Raw genomic sequence first — 18,461 nt, 5'->3', positions numbered from 1 at the left:
AGTTTAAGCTGTGGGGTACATTTAAGCATTTAGCACTGTCTGCTCTGAAATTTGTGCTGTACTCTTGTGTTCTCTGAGATGAGTAGTGTTTAAATCTGTGTTTAAATCATTGAATGCAGTGGCATTGGCGCTGTGCATTCCCCAAATGTGGTTGTGCCAACGTTGTGTGCTCCGTGACTCGGTAGTGTCAGTGGTGTGTGTTTCTCTCTCCCAGATACTGCCTGTCCTGGAGTATTTCCAGCATTTTCTGCTTTTTATTTCTGATTTCAAGCATCTGCAGTATCTTGCTTCTGTATTCCTTCATATCTTTAATGCTATACATGCAGGCTACAGTGAAATTCAATGGGCATGAAGGAGCTGATAGTCAATAGAGATTGCAAATTGGGCAAGTGGGCATCATTTGGAATCAAGACAAGGGACACTATCACAAGTATCAGCTCCAACAGTACAATGAGGGAAACTAGCAAAGGAATGAATGAGTGAGAAATTCCAAATCCCAGTGTCAGTGTGAGCGCTGGTGCTTTAGAAATATGTCTGACTGAAGGGTTCAAAGTGTAATGTACATTCTATTTCAGTGCACATGCAAATACAACCCACAACAAATAAAAAGGAAAGCCATCAGTTGTTAGGGTTGCTGTATTCTGTGTGTAAGTTGCGACAAGCGTTTTTCTCCTCAGACACAGGTAAAGACATTACATCCTGATACATATCACATAGACAAAAAAAGATTTTCGACTTCTCAAACAAGTTTAGAAAAAAAACAAAAAAAGATAAATAAAACAAAAAAACTTCTGCAAAAAAGTCTAAACAACCTAGTATCTTACAGCAAAACCTGCATAAATACATAAAATTACTGGGCACCTAGGAAGAATATGTTTGTTCCCGTTAGTTTAGCTGGGTCCCAAGGCATAATTGGTGCATGCACTCCATTAAATGTGATCTCATGTGTGCACTCTATTTGAGGTATTGTTGCTCACTGTACATATACAGCATCTGAAAATATCTCTGCAGCAGACTTACAACTCATGTTATCCAAGACAGACTCCAGATGGTGCAGGGAGGACATTAACTGCCAACACCTGACTGTAACACACCCTACATTTTCAAAGGGCCAGCTATGAAGCTCGTCAAAATATGCCGAAGGTGTAAGCAAAAAGGCCAATTTTAAACTGACTAAACAGATTTCAATATAATTAAAATTACTTTAAAAGGTGTGAAAGATTAAATACTTAGGTTTTAAAAGTAATGACGCTCTTGCCCTCTTCCGTGTCCCCAAGGGGGATGTATTGTGGAAACTGGCCCTCTACTCCTCACTTAAGCACCCACTTCTTGTTTTCCCTTCCACCCACCACCACCACTACCCCCCAACCACCAGTTCCCTTTCCATTTGGTTTACTTCTTCCCCAGCACCCCCTCTACCAGATCCCCTGGTAACCCTGCTGCCCCTCCCCCACAGCTATCCTTGTTGTGGTTTTCCCCATCCTACTATTCCAGCTCCACCAAATATGACAGCATTATTTTTCTCACACTATGGAGCATAGAATTGTCTCTAACCTCACCTTTTTTCACAACACTTTTCTTATTCTTAACCATTTTCTTCACACCGGTCCTTAAAAATGTGGCTGCGTGGCATTTTTGGCAGAGTGCTGTGCACATCAGTTATGACCATGGTCCTGTTTAAAGCAAATAACTCGACAATACTTCCATGAAAGTCAGTAATGTGGGACTAGCTGCTGTCCTTTGAATCCTCCAAGAAAGATGTGGCAGTGTAAATTCCAGCCAGCTCTTGCCCAGTTGCTCTGATGTCAGGAGCCACTTGCCTGGTACATGCAGTACAGATATAATCCTCATTCTCTGCCATCTCAGAAGAGACACCCACACAGACCTGGTGGAACCATTCGTCACAGCCGCCATCACACTGCACCCAGTCGACCTGCAGCACACAAGCCCAGGAAATGTTATTCGCAAATTATTAGCTTTTCTGTCACATAACACAAAAGTTGGACTATCCATTAATTTCAACAGAAAACAGCAAATTTATTTTTTTATTCACTCATGGGGGGCAGCATTTATTACCCATCCCTAATTGTTCTTGTTTAAAAGGCAATTAAGAGACGGTTGTGGGTCTGGAGTCACATGTAGGTCAGACCAGGTAAGGACGGCAGATTTCCTTTCCTAAAGGACATTAGTGTGGGTTTTTACAACAATTGACAATGGTTTCATGGTCATCATTATTCTTTTAATTCCAGATTTTTATTGAACTCAAATTGAACTCCCACCATCTGCCGTGGCGGGATTCGAACCCAGGTCCCTAGAGCATTACACTAGGTCTCTGGATCCTGGGTTTCTGGACTACTAGTACACTGACAATACCACTATGCCACCACCTCCCCTGGAATGTAGTCCAGGTTTAAATACTACAAATATAAACAGAAAATACTGGAAGTACTCAGCAAGTCACAGAGCATCCATGGAGAGAAACAGAGTGAATGTTTCAGGTCTGTGATCTTTCATTTGAACTCCTGCTGAATATTTGCAACATTTTCTGTTTTTATTTCAGATTTCCAGCATCCACAGTACTCTGCTTTTGTTTAAAGATTACGATGCACAGGGTGAAACTGGTAAAAGCAACACACTCACAGCAGATCTAACTCAATCTCACAGGCCAAAAGAAACATTGGGTTGGGTCATAAGTCTATGCTAGGTCTGCGTGTTTTCCAATAACATTCAGTTAAGAATGATCCATGCATCTCACAATGTTACTCTGACTGAGGCCTGATAATAATAGTGTGTACTGTGTTTAGGGTTCTCACAATATCAGGAGTTTTTGATCGCAGGAGTCAGATAGGAGCTGACATGAGGAAACAATAGAAATGGATGGGAATGAAGGAGAGAGAAAGGGATGGGAGCTGGGAGAAGCACTAGGAGCTGGCAGGGTTGGCGAGTGGGGTGGGGGAGTAGTTAGGAGGAAAAAGTGAAGATGATAAAAGGAAGGAGAGTGCCAGCATTAACTCAGAAGGTGCAGAGAGGAGAGAGTTTTTTGCATGAGCTGGGGTGGGGCTGTGGAGGAACATATCTGCTTGAATTGGATGAGAGTCAGAGGATGGGGAGTTGATTTGGGTACGATGTTTCTGTGAACAGGATCCAGAAGGGGTAGGATACCTCTGTGAACTTAGGCAAACATGTGGGGACATGATTGCTACAGTAACTGGAGTAAATTATAGTGTGATTAGAATGTTGAAAATCCAAATGTTACCGTTTTTCCTTGCTAAAATTAAAAACATATTCATTTTGCAATATAAAAATGCTTAAAGTAATGCTAAACTAGCAAATTGCCATTCACCGGTTAATAATTTACTCATGCGTAGTACATTAGATCTTGAATATACAGAAATCCAATGGTGCTATGATACATGACCAACAAACATTCTGTTCACAACTGTGAAGGGGATAAGTACGAACAGACCAATAATATCTATTTTGGAGAAGGAGCTCATTGCCCATTACTGAGAGCACTACAGGCATTTTAAATGGGGTATCCATTGTACCAGTGCAAAGGACTCAGCCAAGGGCAGACTGAACTGCAATATGAATTGCTCCTGGCTCTGAGCAGAACTAGCTGCTGCTGATGCTACATCAGTAGTAATATATCTACTAACCAACCTCTTCTCCACAGGGCCGCTGACAGTTCAACGCAGCACAAACAGCATTTTCATCCTCCGAGTCCTCTGCTGCAGACCAATCCTCCCGAGCTGGTAAAATTACTTTCTTTTCTTTCTTCTTCTCTAATATTTTCTCAGCACTCTCCTTGGATTTCTCTTTTTTCTTCTTCTCTTTCTCTTTTTCTTCTTTTCCCAATTTCTTCCCTAGTTTGGTCTGTTCTTTCATTTTCTCAGGGTTCAGTTTCAGCTTTTTCTTTTTGGGCTTGTCGAACTTTCTCAGTTCCTTTAACTTCTTGCTCTCCCCTAAGAACAATTCAGTTTTATCCAGTTTTCGCTTTCGTTTTTTATCAGAGGGATCCTTGACTTTAATTCTGATGGATTTCTCCTCTGGGCCATCATCCTAAAACACAAGTTATCCAGGGAGGAAAGAAAAGGAAATTCTGCCATCAGGAAACTTAGAATGACATTTATTTCAATTACACAGAAAACAGAGAAGAACACAGGGTCAGGGAAAGGTCACAGGGTCACAAGGCAGCTCTTTTCCTATTATCAGTCTCGTGCCACCACTTCTCCGCCACGAGATTGGTCCCAGGGATGAGGAACTTCAGTTACATGGATAGATTAGAGACACTGGGGCTGTTCTCCTGGGAGAAGAGAAGATTGAGAGGAGATTTGATAGAAGTATCCTAAATAATGAGGGGTCTGGACAGAGTAGATAGAAAGAGACTGTTCCCATTGGTGCGAGGATCGAGAACAAGAGTGAACATGTTTAAGATGACTGGCAAAGGTAGCAATGGTGACAATGGGAAAGCTTTATCATGCAGCGTGTGGTTAGAATCTAGAATGCACTGCCTGAGAGAGTGGTGGAGGCAAACTCAATTGTGACTTTCAAAAGAGAGTTGGATATTATCCAAGGAGAAGTAAACTGCAGGACTATGGGGGAAAGGTGGGGAGTTCAACTGGAGCCAGCAAGGACATGCTGGGCTGAAAGGCCTCCTTCTGCACTGTAACTATTCTATGATTCCATTCTATTCTATGAAATCTTTCAAACCTTCCACAGATTTTCACTTCTCACTTTCACCCGTTCATACTTCTGTTTGCCCTTCATTCCCTCATAACTTATTCCATAACTCTAATACAGTGGGTGGAAAACCTTCCTCCCTTCTGAACTGGTGTCTCCTGGTATTTAGAAGCTTTCCCAGAATGACCAACTTCTCCTATTAATTTTAGAAACTTTACTCAGGTTATCAGGAAGTTTGCTCTTTGGCTTTGGGAAAATAGAAGCCTGGCTTCTTTCACCTTTTGTTTCCAGATACTTGGCCAGAGAAAACTTTATTTTCACAGATCTAAGATGAAGAACTGCTCACCTTTCGGTTCAAGGATAGAAAGGGAATCAGGAAATGGGTTACTGGAGATACCTCTAATATATGCAGAAATCTGTCCTCAGCAGGAAGGTGCGTTGCCTGCAGTATTCTCCAAATGTGCTGTGTCTCGTCTAGGGATACTTCCAGAAGGTCTCCCACCATCATCAGCTCCTCCAGCTGAACCTTTGCGCTGTGTGACAGCTCGAGGACTGGGGGCTCCAAGCTACGCGGCACCAATGGTGTCTTCCGTGGTTGCTTCCGTGGCGTTCCAGTACCTGGGAGAATACAGAGATTTTATATATCAACAAAAACAATAATGGGGGACCTTAATTATCTTAATATAGACTGGCATAGTAATATTGTAAAGGCCAGAGAAGGGGAAGAGTTTCTCGAGTGTGTTCAGAAGATTTTTGTTTGTTTCTAGTCCAATGAGGAAAGAGGCATTGCTGGATTTGGTTCTAGGAAATCAGGTGGGCCAAGAGGACCAAGTGACAGCAGGGGAACATTTCAGGGACTGTGATCATAGCATCATTAGGTTTAGGTGGGGGAGGGTCAGTTTCGATGGGGTACAAACGGATCATGTCCAGGTAAATTAATATCAATGATTGGCAGGCAAAACTGTAATCAAACAACAGGCTGCCTTTAAGGAGATAGTTCAGGTATAGTACAATCCCACAATGGGGAAAGGTAGGCCAATCAAAGCCAGAACTCCCTGGATGACGAAAGAGGTGGGAAGATGAAGCAGATAAAGAGTGCATATGACAGGTGTCAGGTTGATAATACGAGAGAGCCAGGCGGAATATAGAAAATTCAGAAAGGAAGCGAAAAAAGAGCAGTAAAGGGAGAGTATGAGAAGAAACTTGCAGCCAACATAAAAGGGGATCCAAATGTCTTCTGTAGGCAAATAAAAGGTAAAGGGGTGGTAAAAGGTGGAGCCTACTAGGAACATCAAAGTAGGAACAGTAGGCCATTCAGCCCTCGAGTCTGCTCCGCCATTCAGCTTGATCATAGAAACATAGAAAATAGGAGTAGGTCATTCGGCCCTTCAAGCCTGCTCCACCATTCAAGATGATCATGGCTGATCCTCTATCTTAATGCCATACTCCCACACTCTCCCCATTCCCCTTGACACCTTTAGAATCTAGAAATCTACTTATTTCCTTCTTAAATACATTCAGTGACTTGGCCTCCACAGCCTCCTGTGGTAGAGAATTCCACAGGTTCATCACCACCTGACTGAAGAAGTTTCTCCTCATCACAGTCCTAAGTACCCTGCATCGAGACTGTGACCCCTTGTACTAGACCTCCCCAGCCAGGAATATCATCCCTGCATCCAGTCTGTCAGCTCTGTCAAAAGTTCGTACGTTTCAATGAGATCTCCTCTCATTCTTCTAAACTCCAGTGAATACAGGCCTAGTCGGCCCACAGGAATCAGTCTGGTGAACCTTTGCTGCACTCCCTCTATGGCAAGTATATCCTTTCTTAGGTAAGGAGACCAAAACTACACACAATACTCCAGGTGTGGTCTCACTAAGACCCTGTACAGCTGCAGTAAGACATCCTTGCTCCTGTGCTCAAGTCCTCTCGCAATGAAAGCCAACATACCATTTGCCTTCTTAACTGCTTGCTTCACCTGCATGCTTGCTTTCAGTGATTGGTGTACAAGGACACCCAGGTCCCCTTGTACATCAACATTTCCCAGTCTATCACCATTTAAATAATACTCTGCCATTCGGTTTTCCTACTGAAGTGGATAACTTCACACTTATCCACGTTATGTTGTATCTGCCATGTATTTGTCCATTCACTCAACTTGTCTAAATCGCATCAAAGCCTTTTAACATCCTCCTCATCACTCCCATTCCCACCAAGTTTCGTGTCGTCAGCAAACTTGGAAATATTACATTTGGTTCTCTCATCCAAATCATTGATATATATTGTGAATAGCTGGGGCCCAAGCACTGATCCCTGCGGTACCCCACTAGTCACCACCTGCCACTCTGAAAAAGACCCATTTATTCCTACTCTGTTTCCTGTCTGCTAACCAATTCTCAATCCATGCCAATATATTACCCCCAATCCCATGTGCTTGAATTTTACACACTAACCTCTTATGTGGGACTTTATCAAAAGCTTTCTGAAAATCCAAATACACCACTTCCACTGATTCTCCCTCAGCTATTCTGCTAGTTATACTCAAAAAAACTCTCAGTAGGTTTGTCAAACATGATTTCCCTTTCACAAATCCATGTTAACTTTGTCTAATCCCGTTGATATTTTCTAAGTGTCCTGTTATCACGTCCTTTATAATAGACACTAGCATTTTCCCTACTACTGATGTTAGGTTAGCCGGTCTGTAATTCCCTGTTTTCTCCCTCCTTCCTTTTTTAAATATTGGGGTTACATTTGCCACCCTCCAATCTGCTGGGACTGTTCCAGAATCTATAGAATTTTGTAAGATGACAATTAATGCATCCACTATTTCCATGGCCTTTAGTACCCTGGGATGTAGATTACTGGGCCCTGGGGATTTATTGGTTTTCAGTCCCATTAATTTCTCCAGCATTATTGTTTTTGTAATACTAGTTCCTTCAATTCCTCCTTCTCACTAGACCCTTGGTTCCCTAGTATTTCTGTGAAGTTATTTGTGTCTTCCTCTGTGAAGACAGAACTAAAGTAGTTGTTTAATTGCTCTGCCATTTCCTTGTCCTCTATTATAAATTCTCCCATTTCAGGCTGTAAGAGACCTAGATTTGTCTTCACTAATCTTTTTCTTTTTACATACTTATAGAAGCTTTTACAGTCTGCTTTTATGTTCCTTGCATGTTTACTCTCTTACTCTATTTTTCCCCTGTTAATCAATTTCCTGGTCTTCCTTTGCTGAATTCAAAACTACTCCCGATCCTCAGGTTTGCTACTTTTTCTGGAAACTTTATATGACTCCTCTTTGGATCTAATACTCTCCTTAATTTCTTCTGTTAGCCATCGTTGGGCCGTATTTCCTGCTGTGTGATAGCTGATCATGTATCTCAACAGCATTTTCCTACGCTATCCTCATATCCTTGATGCCTTTACCACCTAGAAATCTATCAATCTCAGTCTTGAACGTACTCAATGATTGAGCCTCCACAGCCCTCTGGGGTAGAGAATTCCAAAAATTCACCATCCTGAGTGAAAAAATTCCTCAACTTAGTCCTAAATGGCCTGCCCCTTATTCTGAGACTGTGTCCCCTGGTTCTAGACTAGACCCTGCCCCCGCTCCCCCATACCCAGCAAGGGGAAACATCATTCCTGCATCTACCCTGTTCAGTCTGTAAGAATTTTGTATGCTTCAATGAGATCACCTCTCATTCCTCTAAACTTGAGAGAATACATGCCAGTCTCCTCAGTCTCTCCTCATAGGTCAATCCCACCATCCCAGGACTCTGTCTGGTGAACCTCCATTGCATTCCCTCTATGGCAAGTATATACTTCCTCAGGTAAGGAGACCAAAACTGCACGCAATACTCCAGGTGCGGTCTTGCCAAGGCTCTATACAATTCCAGCAAGACTTCCTTGCTCCTGTACTGAAATCCCCTTGCAAAAATTAGGGACAAAAAGGGGATTTATGCAGAGAGGCAGAGGTACTAAATGAATACTTTGCATTTAACGTTACCAAGGAAGATGATATTGCCAAAAGTTGCAAAAGCAATCCCATACAGAACGCAGAAGTGAAATGGAACATACTCTTAGACACCATTTACAATACTGCACTCCAAACATATGGGAAACTTAAAAAAAATGGAAAAGTGCTAACTGGTTTGAAGCTAACAACACGGTCATTGAAGTCAAGCATAAGAAAGAGGAGCAGGAGTTGACCATAGTTGAACCTGCTCTGGTCATTCAGTATGATCACATACTGATCTTCGACTGTTTCAGACAAGTTTTCAAGGGCAGTTAAGGATGGGCAATAAATTCTGGCCCAGACAGCGACGCCCACATCCCATGGATGAATTAAAGCAAATCCTAACTGGGAAAAGGTCATTGATTCAGCAGATCTGGAGTGTGCAGATAATTTGTGTGCGTTAATGGAATTAAGCCAACAATGTTTGTGATGGCTCAATCACATTCATTGGATGGCTGTACGCTCAAAGAGTGAACTGACTACTGGGCCATGAATTGCTGGATGTCCACTGCTTTGCTGCAAGCAACACATGAAGATGATGGACATAGACATGGGCAACTGGGAGACAGTCGCTAATGGCAAGGACCTACAAAGGATGACTTTTCAGAGGGGCACTGGGAGAGACAAGGAACAACAGAAAGCTGAGCTGGCTGAAGAAGGCCCAGAAAAAACAGAGGCCAGTGAATCCTGCACCTTCTCATCCCACAGCCTTCATCTCCAACAAGTGTGACAGAGACCTGCCATGACAGATGAATCTTTTCATGAAGTTGATGAGGATAATGTGGTTGATGTAGTGTATGGACTTTGAAATGGCATTTGATCTAGTGTTTGTTAGAAAAGCTGAAGCTCATGGAATAGAAGGGACAGTGGTAGCTTGGATACAAAGTTAGCTGAGTGACAGGAAACTATCAGACCTGGAGGAAGTGGGGCTCGCCAAGGGTCAGTATAAGGACCACTGATTTTCTTCATCTACATTAACGATGTTGACATGACAGGGCACAATTTCGACATTTGCAGCTGACACAAAACTTGGAAGTATTTTGAATTATGAGGAGGATAGTGATAAGACTTCAAGAGGACATAGACAGGCTGGTGGAATGGGTGAACACGTGGCAGATGAAATTTAATGCAGAGAAGTATGAAGTGATATATTTCACGGGGAAAGGCAATATAAAAAGAGTACAATTGTAAAGTGGATGCAGGAGCACAATAACCTCCCTAGGATTATTGAGGCACAAATTGTTGAAGGTGGTAGGGCAGATTGAGAATGTGGTTAATAAGGCATGCCTGGACCTTATCAATAGAGATATAGGGGTGGATTTTTGTCACTAATAGAGGTGTGAATTGGTCGCTAAATGCTGAACTTAGTTTTCTGCTGGATAAGTAATTTTCCTGTGCCTTCCCAATCCCACATCATTTTCATGTGGCCTTATGGAGCTTGAGAAGGCCTGGGGTGTAAAACACCCATGTGCCTCTTTCAAGGTCAGGGTTCCCATTGTGAGGACCACAGGAAAACCGTATTCCTTCCTGTACACTATTTTCACATGCTGATTTGGGTTTTGTAAGCCCTAAAAAAAACCATCTCCTTGGAGAGTCTGTGGGACTGGGGGAAGTCCGTTGAGGAATCGGGAGCATTCTGAAACATCCTCCGGGTATCCACCCTATCAAATCCCCTCAGGATCTAGTATGTTTCAATAAGATCGCCTCTCATTCTTCAAAACTCCAATGAGTACAGGCCCAACCTGTTCAACTTTGCTTCATAAGACAAGGCCTTCATCCCAGGGATGAGTTGAATGAACCTGCTCTGAACTGCTTCTTACACAGTTATATCCTTTTTGAAATAAGGAGACTAGACTGTACACAGATGTGGCCTCGCCATGGACCTGTAAAATTCCCTAGGGGGGTGTTGAGTCACTCGGTACAGAAGTTAAGGTACAAGATGGGGAGAAGTCAGCATGGGTCCTGGCCAGGAATGAACTTCAACTTTTCCCAATATATCATGACCAGTTCAGCATCAACATAAATCAGATATCTATGCTTCAAGCAGCCAGACATTGCTTCAAAATACTGTATCTGGTGGTAATCAGTTGCTCTGAAACACATCCGACAACTACTACCACATCTGCAGAAAGTTCTGAAAGGGTGCTGAAAAAGGGAGGAGCAAATTTGGGGTAGGGCTTGTGGTGTGATAGCAAGGATTTCAAAGGGGAGGCAAGAGGGTGAAACAAGGTATAAAAGAGATCTCTTCAATTTCTGTCGAGAAGAAAATTACATGAGTAGCAGGATCCCATATATTCTCTCCAGCTTGAATCAACCAGCAACTTGCCCCAGTCAGTGCTACAAATTTGATCTAGGAATGTGTAACATGGACTGTGCTCTCATCTGGAGACAGGTTTGAATACATTAATGTAATTGATCATCAAACAATACACTTAACTGGAATTCCAAAATTGAAGGTTGACAAGGAGCATGCAGAAATAATAGTGTGTTGGAAAGCAACTGACAAAATTTATATGTAGCAATTCCTTATAGCTGAATACGTCACCTTATGGCAGCAAGCGAGCAAGAATACATTAAACAGGATGGTGCTGTACAACACAGTCAAACTGACCTTGCGAGAAAGACTTTGATGCTGAAGAATAAGCATGTTCTGCACAGAAAGATGGTGTGGCTGGCCACACATGTGACACCACTTCCTCTGCTTTTATTGGAATTTCTTCATCACAGAACAGGTTTGGTTCCAAGCTGCCTGACGATACACTGCTGGCACCATCCTAGGAAACAAAGAAAACTCTCAGTTTGAGACTAATACTCCGCAAATATATATTAGCCATCTGTTCACACAAGGTTAATTCACAGCCCATGGTATTGGACATTCCACAACATACAACAATTAGAACTACTGGATGTTACCAGATTTATACAACTTTCTAAGCACATTACAGTTAAGGGTCAAAGGATATAATTCAAATTGAGCAAGATTAACAGGGAAGAAAGAATGAGTTAGCATTGGGAATCAAATGTTTTAAAAGGTCTTAAAGGGGTTTTCTGAAAATATGGGTTACACATATGATTACGCTGGAGACATGACTCAGAAACAGGCCATTCAGCCCAACCCATCCATGATGGTATTTATGCTCTAATTAAGTCTCCTCCCATCTTTCCTCATCTAAATCTACTACCATAACCCTCTTTTCCCTTCTTCGTTGTTTGTCTAGCTTCCCCACAAAAGCATCTATACTATTCACTTCAACCTATGGTAGCACTCACCATTTCTTCTGAATTCCCTATTGGATTTCTTGGTGACTATCTTATATTGATGGCCACTAGTTCTGCTCTTCCCCACAAGAGAAAACATTCCTCTCTGTATCCACTCTATCAAAACTTTTCATCATTTTACTTAACTCAATTAGGTCACTCCTCAGTCTTCATTTTTGAGCAGAGACCCAGCCTGTCAATCTTCTCATAACATGTTTATCCACGCATCTCTGGATCATTCTTGTAAATCTTCTCTGCACCCTCTCCAGTGTCTCTTATATCTGTTTTATAATTTGATGCCCAGAGTTGGACACAGTACTCTAGTGCGGTCTAACCAAGATTTGATACAGCTTTAGCTTAACTTCTCTCATTTTCAATTCTATCCCTCTGGAAATAAGACCTAGTGCTTGGTTTTCTTTCTTTTTATGCTAACCCGAGGCGGAACTTTTAGTGATTGATGTATCTGTGCTCCAAGATCCCTTTGTTCCTCCACCCCACCTAGACTTGCACTATCCAAGTGATAATTGACTTCCCTGTACTTCCTACCAAAATGTACCACCTCACATATCTGGGTTGAATGCTATTTACCAATTATTTGCCCATTCTGCAAGTTTATCCATGCCTTCCTGTAATTTGTTGCAGTCCTAGTGATTGACTATCCCACTCAATTTGGTGCCATCTGCAAATTCAGAAATTGTTTTTGATTCCAAAGTCAAAATTGTTAATGTAAATTGGAAACAGCATTGTGAAACACCACTTCCCATCTTCTGCTGCTCTGATTAACTACCCTTTACACCCACTCTCTGTTTTCTGTTTTGAAACCAGCGAGCAATCCATTGTCACTTGAACCCAACTCCACATTCCTGACCTTATTCATTAGTCTGCTATGGGGCACCTCATTTAAGGCCTATGGAAAATCTAGGTAAATTACATCATTACCATTGTCTATTCTCTCTACTACCTTCTCAAAAAATTCAATTAGGCTGGTCAAGCAAGATTTCCCTTTTGAAATGCATACTGACTGTTCACTATTTTTTTTGTTTCTAGATGTTATTCTGTTCTCTCTTTTATTCCATCATTTATTTTACCGCCAGTGTTAAGCTGACTGGCCTATAATTCTCTGGATAGTACAGAACTTGAATATTACTGAAAAAGAGACACAAAAATTTATACTACTGCTGAAAAAAAGAGACATGCTTAAGCTTTTCGTCTTGCACTCTTCGGAAATACCAGCAATACTCAAATTCTGTACCACCAAACAACAATGTACACCACACGAGAAGAATGTGCTGACTGGTTGACAAGGTGACTCTGATTGGCTGAGGTGTTGCCATGGAGAAAGCAACAGGGAACTACAGGCCCTCCAGCCTCCCAGGTAATTAAAGAGAGTGCAAAGCTATCCTGATCAGATCATTAAGATAAAGGCAAAATACTGCGGATGCTGGAAATCTGAAACAAAAACAAAAAATGCTGGAAAAACTTAGCAGGTCTGAAAGCATCTGTGGAGAGAAAGACAGAGTTAACATTTCGACTCCGTATGACTCAAGTCCATATGTCTGTATGAAGAGTGTCACAGACTCGAAACGTTAATTCTGTCTTTCTTTCCACAGATGCTGTCAGACTTGCTGAGTTTTTCCAGCACTTTTTGTTTTTGTTTCTGATCAGATCATTGTTTGCTATGTAATGTGCAAACTTGCAAATGGGCCAAAAGCTGCCACTTTCACACTTAAAAATTATTCTGGAAAGGCAAAATATCTCAAAAATTTGAAGAACACATTAGAGAACAATTTCATGCTGCTACTATGCAGTGGCTACACAAGTGGTATTTTCCACCAACAGGAAACTGCCATCATTCCAAGATGACATTCGTCAACTACACAATTGAGCAATGTCCTGTATGAATTTTAATGCCAGTGTGATGCCAGGTACATTGGCCATACATCTCAATGATTGACTGATCAAATCAAACAGTATGTTATTTTGATTGTTCGTAATAGGCAGAGTACAGTCTGTACTCAACCAGTCCACGCTTGCAAAACCCAAAACAAAATGTACACTGTTAGATAAGATTACATGATTGGGCAGCACTTGCTGAACAATCCTGAGTGTGCTATTAGCTACATGAACAACCAATTGAAGATAATCAGTCAAGATGGTAATGTGGCTCATTTACACTCATTCATACATAGGGACCTATTCACTGCAAACAGAAGGAATATGTTCAAGCCTTGAGCCTCTTTTGAATTACCCAGGAGCTTAGGGAGCAGGTATACCCACAGTGTTGCTGGGAAGGGAATTCCATGATTTTGATATGCTGTTGAAGGAGCCTTGGTGAGTTTCTGCTGTGCATCTTGTAGATGGTACACACTGTTGCCACTGTGCGTAGGTGGTGGAGGGAGGTGGTGGTAGATGGGGTGCCAATCAAGCGGGCTGCTTTGTCCTGGACAGTGTCAGGAGCTGCACTCATCCAGGCAAGTGGAGAGTATTCCATCATACTCCTGACTTGTGCCTTGTAGATGGTGAACAGGCTTTGGGGAGTCAGATGGTGAGTTACTCACTGTAGAATTCCCAGCCTCTGATTTGCTCTTGGAGCCACACTATTTATATGACTAGTCCAGTTCAGTTTCTGGTCAATGGTAACTCCCAGGATGTTGATAGTGGGAGATTCAGTGATGGTAATGCCATTGAATGTCTACGGGAGATGGTTAGCTTCTCTGGAGATGATCATTGCCTGGCACTTGTGTGGTTTGAACTTATTAGCCCAAGCTTGAATGTTTCCTAGGTCTTACTAAATACTGACACTGACAGCTTAATTATCTGAGGAGTTGAGAATGGTACTGGACACTGTACAATCATCACTGAACATTCCCACTTCTGAACTTATGTTGGAGGGAAGGTCATTGATGAAGTAGCTGAATATACTTGGGCCGAGGAACTCCTGCAGGGATGTTCCAAGGTTGAGATGGTTTTCCTCCAACAACCAAAAAACATCTTCCTTTGTGCTATATATGACTCCAACCAGTGTAGAATTTTCCACCTGATTCCCATTGACTTGAATTTTGCTAGGGCTCCTTGATGCCACATTCGATCAAATGCTGCCTTGGTGTCGAGGGTAGTCACTCCCACTTCATCTCTTGAATTCAGCTCTCTTGTCCATGTTTGGACCTGACATATAACATAAGCCTCCAGTTTTTTGTTTCATTTAAATCTCTATATTGAATTTTGCAGGGAACTGGGTTCCCACACATAAGTGCGTCTCTAGCCTGTTTCTGAACCGCCTCCTCTTTGATCATTTACTGTTACACCAAATCATCCTGGCTTCTAATCCACCTGGATTAGGTCCTTTTCAAATCCCAGAAATTAGAAGCAGTTATAATAATGCTAAAAATGTAGCCAAATTTTTTAATACAGCAAGTGACAATGACGTGGAACTCACTGTCTACGAGGCTGGTGGAAGCAAAGATGCTCAATGATTTTAAAATGAAACTGGATAGGCACTTGAGGGGAAAAAAACCAAGGAACATAGGAGGCGTAGGCCATTCAGCCCCTCGAGCCTGCTCCTCCATTCAACTAGATCATGGCTGATCGTTTACCTCAACACCATTTTCCCATACTATCCCCATATCCCTTGATGTCATTAGTGTCCAGAAATCGATTGATCTCTGTCTGGAACATACTCAATGACTGAGCTTCCACAGCCCTCTGAGGTACAAAATTCCAAATAATCATAACCTGCAGGGCTATGGGGATAGACTGGGTGAATGGGACTGACTGGACTGGACTAAGAGACAGCTGGCATGGACTCGCTCAGTGGAAGAATATTCACCTTCGGGAAGAGCAATCGGAGAGGCGGACCTGCGGGAGATACACGGAGCGGGGAGAGAATAAATACAGCCCGGGGAGTGCGGCCTGCATCACTCACCTTGGGGAAGAGCAGTTGGAGAGGCGGACCTGTCAGCTGCTCGGAACCGGCCTGCGCTGAGTGAAAAAACTGTGACGTCACAGGAAAGAGGCAGTTTGATTGGTTGAAGAAGAAACTAGCTGTTTGGTGAGTATCTGGTGAATATCTAGTAGGTGTTTATGGTTTATTCTATTCCTAAAGTTTAGAATAAAGTAGTTACTGAATTTTTTGGTAAAATTAATTAAGTAGGATTTAAAAGTTTAAGTGATTAAAAAAATTTTTTAAAAATTCATTCATATGGTGTGGGCTTCGCTGGCTGGGCCAGCATTTAATGACCATCCTAGATGCCCTCGAGATGGTGGTGGAGAGCTGCCTTCTTGAACCACTGCAGTCCATGTGGTATAGGTACACCCACAGTGCAGTTAGGAAGGGAGTTCCAGGATTTTGACCCAGTGACAGGGAAGGAATGGCAATATATTTCTAAGTCAGGGTGATGGGTGACTTGGAGGGGAACTTCCAGGTGGTGGTGTTCCCACCTATCGGCTGCCCATGTCCTTCTAATTGGCAGCGGTCGTGGGTTTGGAAGGTGCTATCGAAGGAGCCTTGGTGAATCCCTGCAATGCATCTTGTATATGGTACACGCTGCTGCTGCTGTGCATTGGTGGTGGAGGAAGTGTATGTTTGTGGATGTGGTGCCAATCAAGCGGGCTGCTTTGTCCTCGATGGTGTCAAGCTTCTTGAGTGTTGTGGGAGCTGCGCTCATCCAAGCAAGTGGGGAGTATTCCATCACATTCCTGACTTGTTTCTTGTAGATGGTGGACAGGCTTTGAGGATTCAGAGGTGAGTTACTCATTGCACGATTCCTAGCCACTGACCTGCTCTTGTAGCCACAGTATTTATGTGGCTAGTCCAGTTCAGTTTCTGGTCAATGGTAACCCCCAGGGTGTTGATAGTGGGGGATTCAGTGATGGTAATGCCATTGAACATCTAGGGGCGATGGCCGGATTCTCTCTTGTTGGAGATGGTCATTGCCTGACACTTGTGTGGCACAAATCTTACTTGTCACTTGTCAGCCCAAGCCTGGATATTGTCCAGGTCTTGCTGCATTTGGACAAGGACTGCTTCAGTATCTAAGGAGTCGCGAATGGTGCTGAACATTGTACAATCATCAGTGAACATCCCCACTTCTGACTTTATGATGGAAGGAAGGTCATTGATGAAGCAGCTGAAGATGGTTGGGCCGAGGACACTACCCTGAGGAACTCTTGCAGTGATGTCCTGGAGCTGAGATGACTGACCTCCAACAACCACAACCATCTTTCTTTGTGCTAGGTATGACTTCAACCAGCAGAGAGTTTCCCCCCTGATTCCCATTGACTCGTTTTGCTAGGGCTCCTTGATGCCACACTCTGTCAAATGTGGTCTTGATGTCGAGGGTAGTCACTCTCACCTTACCTCGGGAGTTCAGCTCTTTTGTCTATGTTTGAACCAAGGCTGTAACGAGGTCAGAAGCCTGGCCCTGAATGGCCCTGGCAGAACCCAAACTTGCCGTCAGTGAGCAGCTAAGCGAGTGCCGTTTGATAGCACTGTTGATGACCCACTTTCATCACTTTACTGATGGAGAGTAGACTGGTGGGGCGGTAATTGGCCGGGTTGGATTTGTCCTGCTTTTTCATGTGTACAGGACATACCTGGGCAATCTTCCACATAGCCGGGTAGATGACAGTGTTGTAGATGCACTGGAACAGCTTGGCTAGGGGTGTGGTAAGTTCTGGAGCACAAGTCTTCAGTATTATTGCCGGAATATTGTCAGGCCCCATAGCCTTTGCAGTATCCAGTGCCTTCAGCCGTTTCTTGATATCACATGGAGTGAATCGAATTGACTGAAGACTGGCATCTGTGATGCTGGGGACCTCCGGAGGAGGATGAGATGGATCATCCACTCCACACTTCTGGCTGAAGATTGTAGCCTTATTTTTGTACTGATGCGCTAGGCTCCTGAAGAGGTAACAGAGATGGTTGATGAGGGCAAGGCCGATAATGTGGTGTAACTTCCAAAAGGCGTTTGATATAGTGCCACACAACAGACTTGAGGGGAAAGTTATAGGTCATGGAATAAAAGGGACAGTAGCAACGTGGCTACAAAATTGGCTGAGGGATAGGAAACAGTAATGGTTAATGGGTATATTTCAGGCTGGAAGAAAGTTTGTAGTGGAGTTCCCCAGGGGTTGGTATCGGGACCCTTGCTCTTCCTGAGATATATATATATATATATATATATATATAAATGATCCAGATCTTGGTGTGCAGGGGACAATTTCAAAGTTTGCGGACGACACAAAACTTGGGAGAATTGTAAACCGTGAGGAGGACAGTGTAGAACTTCAAAATGACATTGACACATTGGTGGAGTGGGCAGATTGGTGGCAGATGAAGTTCAATGCGGAGAAGTGTGAGGTGATACACTTTGGTACAAAGAACATGGAGAGACAGTGTAAAATAAAGGATACTATTCTAAAGGGTGTATGTGTACATAAGTCATTAAAGGTGGTAGGACAGGTAGAGAGAGCTGTTACTAAAGCATACAGTATTCTAGGCTTCATTAATAGGGG

General features: G+C 42.8%; 1 protein-coding gene across 3 annotated transcripts in view; it reads right to left on the bottom strand.

Moving 5' to 3' along the window:
- Positions 1-620: 620 nt before the first annotated feature.
- Positions 621-18,461, bottom strand: part of kdm5a (lysine demethylase 5A) — a 191,501-nt gene continuing 173,660 nt past the window's right edge. For all 3 annotated transcript variants that reach the window (XM_078568415.1, XM_078568413.1, XM_078568414.1), the window contains 4 exons: positions 11,302-11,464; positions 5,081-5,301; positions 3,664-4,062; positions 621-1,933 (listed from right to left, as the gene is read on the bottom strand). In XM_078568415.1, coding sequence (XP_078424541.1) covers positions 1,727-1,933; positions 3,664-4,062; positions 5,081-5,301; positions 11,302-11,464 — 990 coding nt within the window. In that variant the 3' untranslated portion in view covers positions 621-1,726. The remainder of the gene's footprint in view (positions 1,934-3,663; positions 4,063-5,080; positions 5,302-11,301; positions 11,465-18,461) is intronic.

The sequence above is a fragment of the Cetorhinus maximus genome, chromosome 22 (assembly GCF_964194155.1).
Source record: "Cetorhinus maximus chromosome 22, sCetMax3.hap1.1, whole genome shotgun sequence".
NCBI lineage: Eukaryota > Metazoa > Chordata > Chondrichthyes > Lamniformes > Cetorhinidae > Cetorhinus > Cetorhinus maximus.
Note: the sequence above shows the minus strand (reverse complement) of the source record. Positions and strands in the feature narration are given on the sequence as shown.